General features: G+C 35.3%; 2 protein-coding genes across 2 annotated transcripts; one reads left to right on the forward strand and one right to left on the reverse strand.

Moving 5' to 3' along the window:
• The first annotated feature begins 1,002 nt into the window (after positions 1 to 1,002).
• Positions 1,003 to 2,477, forward strand: LOC105794489 (uncharacterized). The gene is made up of 3 exons (XM_012623677.2): positions 1,003 to 1,171; positions 1,798 to 1,954; positions 2,196 to 2,477. The coding sequence occupies exons 1-3, from the start codon at positions 1,169 to 1,171 to the stop codon at positions 2,240 to 2,242; spliced, it is 207 nt and encodes a 68-aa protein (XP_012479131.1). The 5' UTR covers positions 1,003 to 1,168; the 3' UTR covers positions 2,243 to 2,477.
• Positions 2,478 to 2,743: 266 nt separating this feature from the next.
• On the reverse strand, positions 2,744 to 6,596 carry LOC105794488 (F-box only protein 6). Its single transcript, XM_012623676.2, has 2 exons — positions 6,328 to 6,596; positions 2,744 to 4,190 (listed from the first exon to the last, which is right to left on the reverse strand). Exons 1-2 carry the CDS (start codon positions 6,468 to 6,470, stop codon positions 2,933 to 2,935), a joined length of 1,401 nt encoding a protein of 466 aa, XP_012479130.1. The 5' UTR covers positions 6,471 to 6,596; the 3' UTR covers positions 2,744 to 2,932.
• Positions 6,597 to 7,787: the final 1,191 nt, after the last annotated feature.

Here is a 7,787-nt window from a genome sequence, read left to right on the forward strand (position 1 = left end):
AGTGAACAAAAAAAAACTATTTTTTTTGTGTTCTTTCTCATATTTTCCCAGGAAAAAACAAAAAAATCCAACTATCCAGAAACTTTATTAATTGTCAGGTTTCAGTTACTAGTTCTTCATTTCGAGTCTATTGGGTAATCAGAATCTTTGTAGCCCGAATTTGAACCTGTTTCCTCCATGTCTAGAAACTTTATTTTCTCAGTACCTTCTACGTCAAACAAAGAAGCAGCAGCAGCAGCAGCAATAGCAGAATGTGAAGGAGAGGAATTGAAATCAGCCATTGAAAGCAAACGTGTTTAGTAGAGAAAAGAATAGAAAAGGATAGTGGGAAAAAGAAAGGTCACCGGGAAAAAGAAAAGAAATTGGGGTGGAAGAAATGTCACAGGGAAAACTAAAGAAAAAAAAAAGAAATAATTTTAAAAATATTTTTTTAGATTATGACATCAATGAGGGTTAGATTTAGGTACCGATTTAGTTGACGGAAAAAGTTAGGATACTAATTTAAAAAAACCATAAACACTAATTTGAAATAAGTAAAAAATTCGAGTACCAATTATACATTTAAACCTTAATAAAAATTAAAATATAGTATATAAACTGCTATTTGCAATAAAATTTTGGAATGGTATGATCATTATCACAGTTTTTCAATAAAAATATATAAAAGGAAAGTAAGTGGAGTATCAAAATTTGAAAAAGAATCGAGGGTATAGTGAGGTCCATTAAAATGTTAGGATATTCATTAAAAATATTATTTAAACTTTAGAGACTAATTTAGAATTTGAATCATAATTTGAGGACGTTTGCTTGAATTAACCCTTTATAAGAAAACAAACGGCTTAAATTTAAGCGAAGTCTTAAATCCCACACGACTACGTGTAAAAAAGAACCAATGAAAACGCGACGCGTATTCTGACTGAGGTTCAGGCCCAATGAGAGCGAAGCCGGTGACGCTACTTACGCGTGACCTTCAATTATCATTTATTTTTCCGTCTTGAGCACTATATAAAGCGGACGGATAGCTGACATCCTCTATCAAATCCGGAGATTTTCGCGAGAAAGTGAGAGGTCGAGAGAGAAAATAATTCGCAGGGAATTAGCGAGATCCTGCAATTTTCCTGCGTTTTCTCTCTTCAATCTTCTCCGGCTATCTGATCTATCCGTCATCATGGTGAGTTTTTATTTTCTTTTTCTAAGAAACTGTTAATTTGTATTTTTTTTCTGATAATTGGTTCACTTCACAGTTTTCATATTTATTTTTCCTATTAATTTGATTATTATTTTTCTTGATCTTCTTGTATCTGAGTGGATCCAATATAAACTTCTTGTTTGTCTTCCGTCCTTTCCGAATATAGATTATGGATCTACATTTTAGCGTGTTTATAAAATCGTTTGTAGATTTCAGCGATTATAGATCTAAATGGCATATATATGCCTCACAATTTATCTTGTATTTGTTCGAAAATCTTTTGAATAATTTATTGGTCTTTATATTGCTTTTCCTTATTGTATTAATTTAGAACTGTTGACCTGTCATATGCAAATAGTTCGAATTGTCTCTTATTTTTTGGTCAACAGTTCGAATTCTATTTTCACAGTTCAAAACTGATTCGAAACGTCATTTATATTTCTCATAAATCTTGTATAAATGTTAATATCCATCGCCAAATTAGGCCAGGCCGGTCATGGGATACCCTGACCCTTTTATTCCCTAAAAGAAAAATAAAATTGCTTTGTTTCTATTTATACAATTTTAAAATTTAAACTTTATCCCCTTACTTTTTCTGCTTTGGGCAGACAACATCAAGGCGTCTTGCAGAAAGAAAGGTGGAGAAGTTCCAAAAGAACATAACAAAGAGAGGAGCTGTGCCTGAGACAACCACAAAGAAGGGGAAGGATTATCCTGTTGGTCCTGTGCTTCTTGGGTTCTTCATATTCGTCGTCATTGGATCATGTAAGGATTCTTTCTTTGCCATCATATTTCCTTATTCGATGTGTATGGATAATTTGTCTGATTTCTTCGTTGGAAAGTGTAATATGTTTAGCTTTTCTTGGTGTTCAGTTAATTTCATTGTAATCTTCAAGGATATTTGCTTAAATTAAAATATCTATAATTACAATTTAGAGTCAAGATTTTCTGCATGTCCTGTCTGTCATGATTTACTGATCAACTTCGTTTACATTCACCGTAACAGCTCTCTTCCAGATTATCAGGACAGCGACCAGCGGAGGTATGGCATAAGTCTGCACTTATGGTGTTAAGGAATTGCGAGGAGACTGGTCTTGCATTGGGCTTTTCTTTTCTGTTAGTTTTGTAGGGAAACTGATGATATATTTACTAGAGATATGCTTAAGTTGTGAAATGTTCGGAATTTGAATAAGACCTCCCCTTTCTTTGTCTGGTCATTGTGCTTTGTCTGCTACTTTTTTCATTTATGCAATGAGATGGACTAAAAACTGATATATTAGTGGTTGAACCGAGTTACCCGAGTAACTTGATATTTGAATGGTTATACCAACAGCTTCAGCAGATGATGCGTAAAGATTTTTATTTATTCGAGCTTTCTCACATTCAATCCCGCTAGATTTAGCTTCTATATGAACCTCATTCATCAAATTTAGCACTGAGTAGAGAATTTCCTGTTTAGTGTAATGAATCTATTAAAAGAGGAAGCTTAACCGCTCAATTTACCTGTCACTATTATCTCAATGCAACAAGACAGCAGAAGTTTCACACGCCTCATTAAGAACCAAGCGTGTTATTCACCCACATGTCCAAACGAAAAGAAGAAAATAAAGAAAAAGCCCATTCCAATTTCCATGCAACCAAAAAGAAAATCCGGCCTTAGGTGGGACTTGTTAGCAGCAATCGAAGATAATCGGGAAACATTAAAATAGGAAATAGTTTCCTTGAAACATAAAGGGTTGGAAATCAAGCAGTAGCAGTCAAGCAGGGGTTAAAGGCAATGCAACATGCTACCCGCTGTTGCTTTCTACCCCGTGGTACAACAGATCCAGGAACTTTAAGCCACTCCCTGCTCATCACATTGTATGTAACTAATCGGTTCATTTGTCTCGATCTCATTTGCAACATGAGCAAACCTTCGTTGCCCGAGCAAGTCATTCGTACGTGCTTCCCGTAAAACTCTAAGCACCATACGTTTGGCATTCTGTCAACCTCCTTCCACAAGAGCGTCATCTTCTGCAGCTCCCATATACAGGCACAAGTGGCAGCATTTTTGGTCAGCAATCCAACGAGCATGATCCTGCCCTTACACTCTGCAAGCGAGTGGTCACTCAGATGTAATGGGGCTGGAATAATAAATTGTTTGCATACCCCGGTATCCATGTTGTAGGACACAATCCCTTCAGGGTCCGACCGCATGAAGCAAAGTGTGTTATCAACAGAAACAGCTTGAGACAGAAAGTTAAGTGATAGTGGCACCTTAATGTTTGAGGGCATGCTTCCTGGCCGACTCCATGAATTCTTCACTGAGTCATAAACTTCATACTCTCCATCACGTCCCACCCACATGACCTTGTAGCCTCCAGTGGTTGAGTTTCCATTCAGAGTCATTCCTACAGCAATTCGCGACCACACTTTAACTGACCCAGTTGGCAACTCTTTAAATGACCGAGTCAAAGGGTTGCAGACATAGAATTTCCTATGACCAATATCAAGAAAGCAAACTAGACCACCTGCAGATGCAACTGGCAAAGCAATCATTTTTGTTGGCCTATATGCAGGATGGTGCCATTTCCTCATGGAAGGGTCATAATACATGGTTCCGGAGTTCACATTGTCATGAGTAAAAGCATAGAACCAGGTATTGCCTTGCGGGATTTCAGCACAACGCTGAGAGAAACTTTGCGACTCCAACAAGGAATTCCATTTACGGCAAACTGAGCGAAAGCGGAAGAATGAGGCTATGGGAAGTCTTGCAATGACAGCTTCAAGAAGGTCTTCAGGGAATTCTTTCCAAATATCTTGTTCCATAACCTCGGCCTCAGGTATAGCAGTACTTCCATGTAATTTCTCTTGGTTCCGTCCCTTTCGTGATTTCTTGCTTGGTGGAGGACCTGGAGGCTCGAAAGGTTCCAACATCTTACAACTTCCAGATTTCCCAGCAGCCATTACAAGACTGTAGTAATCGTCTGCAGGAGTATCATCTATATTGTGCAAACACCACCTGCATGGAAGCTAACATAAGTAATCCCGTTCCTACTGTCTATTTGAAATATGCTAAATAATTACCAGCTACAATAAATTTAAGATCATTAAGCTCAAACATGTTTAAAGCAATAGCAATTCCACCATTCATCCCATCACAAGAAATATGGTAAATATTTCGAGTTATAAGATCTGTTCAATTTGTGCAGGCGCGAAGAGAGAGTTTAACAACTTTCCTCACCATCTTATTGATCAAAATCAATAGATGCAGCAATGTACTCAATTACCAATCTTCCCTCTTATATAAGTTTACACATCAAAAAATACCCGTGCACCCAGCAATGGGTACATTGATAAGAGAACCAAAGAATCCTAGAGAACTTCTTGGGGTGAAAAATGAATACAAACTATGATAGAAACTTCTCAGAACATCATAATATAAAAGGTAGTAAAGAAGCCTTGTGTCTGTGAAGCAACATGTTCCATAGTTAACCTGTATAGCACAAGGGACACAAGACTCCTCTCCAGTAGTGGAGTCGAGGGTCAAGCCAGCTATAGAGGGAAGGAAAGGAGAGTGCCTCATTGCAAGAGACAAAAGCTAGAGATTATAACCAAATTTAGTAGGCGATTGTGCAAGTAACTAGCAATCCATTTGGACTTCAACATTCACATCACCTTTGAACTTCAATCATCAAACCTTATTTAAGTCAAGGCCTTATCTGCAGGCTTTTGCAGGTTGACATCTTTATGGCCATTTATCGATCAAAATAAAGCTAAGCCCGAGCAAAACCATCATGCCAAAGCTGTGCATGCTCTGGACATGACATAAATTACGTTTCCAAACAAGATAAATTCATCTCAACATCTTCATAAAAAACGTATATTACAATTTTCCTTATGGTTTTACCTAACATGTTCATTAGAAAGGAAACTCAAAATGCACCTAGGCAAGATACATCTTGACCACCAAACCTTTTCCATTAGAAAAGAACCTCAAAATGAACTTTAGAATGGACACAAGACGCCTATATACATCGGTGCTTCAGGATTAACTTATAAAAGATGATATATGAACCTTGGAATCGTCTAACTTCACAAACCGCCTCCATCAATAATAACTGAACTACATGGAAAATAGATGCCAACATTCACTGTTAAAAGAAATTTTCCACTATGTGCTTGGTTACATTGCAAAGAATGGCTTTGCATAAAGCATGGGTATTGAAGGAATATTGAGAAAGAGAGACGCCTACTGTGACATATGGACAAACCGAGCATTATGAACGAACCAAGGTAGCAGCCCACTCAACATTCATTAGTTAAACCCGAAGTTTTAAAGGAGACCTCGAAACAAATAAAGACCAACAACTATGTGTTACTTAAAACCCCCTGCCTCCGGATTAGTTGAATTACTAGTAGATTAGCTTTCTCTTTTTTCTTCATATGTAGCAAGGAAAAAGAAAATTAAAAAAGAGCTGATTAGTCTATGGTATATAATAAGAAACATTGGTTTAAGCGAGGTTTGAGATCATATACACAGTGAAACTATAATCACATGTTAACCACAACCAAGAAGAAACATTCAAGTATCATTTTACCAAAAAACACAGCGGTCAACAAGTTCAAAGTTAACCATGACATAATGTAATCAGCCCCTAACAAAAAAGAGGGAACAAAAAAACCTGAAAACTGGAAAAGGGGAAAAGAAAAAGCAAAGCAAAAAGTAGTAAAAAAAGTCTACATGATTGGAATACAAGGAAAGAACTGAAAAATGGTATACACTAAAACTCATTCTTTTTGCAAAAAAAAAAAAGTAAAACATAGGTAGAAACGAATACCCAAAAAAATTCTAATGGCATTAACATGCCGAAGCCCTCGAAAAAAAAGAAAGAAAATTTGATAGGAAAAAACAACAGTGGCATAAGAACCAAGTACTAAAAAACCTCAACAAGTAATGCAAGAAAGAAAATAACATTGGAAAAATTATATGAATAAAAGAAAACCTACGACTGAATCACATTGTTTTTATAAAAATAAAACAGAAGCAAAAAATGATGGAAGCAGAGAAGGGGGAAAAACATTTGAAAGGAAAGCGAGAATGCGAGGTAAGAGAACAAGAAGGAATTGAAGAGATCTATCTAATTCTGAAGAGAGACCTGCGGTGGTAGTCGTCGGGGTGAAGATGCGGATGAAGAAGGCGAAAATGAGACGGAGGAGGAGGCGGCGGAGGAGAGCCGTGAAGTTGCAAAAGATCTTGAAGCTGACCGATTAGCTGCCCGAGCATGGCCAGCCCTTCCATGCCCACCAATAGCCCCTTCACAACCACAACTAAAAATGAAATTTCCTTTTGTCCTTTCAATTCTTCTCTCAATGCCTATTTGATGCCATTGAAAATGCTGCTTTATTATCTAACTAGCTTTCATTCTGTTGTGAGTTAAGCGAGTCATCTAATACCCGCTTTGGCCCATTAACCCATAATTGCTTGTAATTATTCTCACCCGCACGCTTTTTTCTCATTGTAATCATCCCCCTTTTTTTCGTTTCTTTTCTTTTTACTCTACCACCTTATCTTACCTTCTTTTCCACTTTAGGTTGTATTTTTAATTCAAAAAACAAAAAAAAAGTTAAATTAGAAATAAAATTCATTTAAATTGGATTACAATAGTATTTAAGATTTTATAATTAATAAACTTATTTTGAATTCAACCAAAAACCACATCTATCCAACTTTACCTCACTCCTGCTTGCAATCATAACTAAGAATTTTATAATCATTATATATTTATACCAATTAAACAAAAGTACTTGTTATTTAATAAAATTCTAGACTTATTATTTAAGTTTTTATACGTTATAATTATATTTATAAATGTTGGTCTTTTGGGTACATATAAATGTTGGTGCTTAATCATTCATGATATAAGTTTTATTCATTTTATTTATAATGATTTAATTACTTTTCTCTCTTGTAATTATACTCACTCAATTAGAAGTAATTTTTTACCATTCAATTATGAAAAGTTACAAAATAATTATTAATTATTTGATTTTTTTCTTTTTCTTACGAGCGTTAAATGGTGACGAAAATATGACATAGTAGCTTTTAAAATTGGTATAATAGCAACTTTAACTCTCAAAATTTATATATTAGGTCAATTTAATATTGATTCTAAAAAAAATTAACCTTCAATGTTTAGGGCAAATTAGGCAAATATGCCAATTATTTTTTTAATTAGGCTTTTAAGCCTTTTTTTTTTAAATTTAGAGAAATAGGTCATTTTTTGAAAGAGAAACGGAAAGCGCATCCAATTGGGCGTACTTTCCCTCAACGTTCATATGACCGTTGCCCTTGCAACAGTAAAAAATTTTAAAAGGGCTAACAGTCAAAAAAATTTTACCTGAAAATACCTTCAAAATAATTTTTTTCACTCACATCATATTCTCTCAATTCTTTCTAATCTCCTAACTCTCTCAATTTTCTCAAGTTTTTGTTCAAAAATTTTCGATATTCTCGTTTTAAAATATATATTTTTAATTATTCTAAATTTGATTCGTTCAGATTAAGTTTTCACGAATGACAACATCTTTAATTTGTTTCGATGACAAGCACATTTCC

Source organism: Gossypium raimondii, chromosome 3 (genome assembly GCF_025698545.1).
Source record: "Gossypium raimondii isolate GPD5lz chromosome 3, ASM2569854v1, whole genome shotgun sequence".
Lineage (NCBI taxonomy): Eukaryota > Viridiplantae > Streptophyta > Magnoliopsida > Malvales > Malvaceae > Gossypium > Gossypium raimondii.

Coding starts and splice junctions, on each gene's coding strand:
- LOC105794488 (XM_012623676.2), bottom strand. CDS start 6,470: ATGGAAGGGCTGGCCATGCTCGGGCAGCTAATCGGTCAGCTTCAAGAT. Junction 4,191..6,327: donor CCCGACGACTACCACCGCAG/GTCTCTCTTCAG, acceptor GCTTCCATGCAG/GTGGTGTTTGCACAATATAG.
- LOC105794489 (XM_012623677.2), top strand. Junction 1,955..2,195: donor ATTCGTCGTCATTGGATCAT/GTAAGGATTCTT, acceptor TCACCGTAACAG/CTCTCTTCCAGATTATCAGG.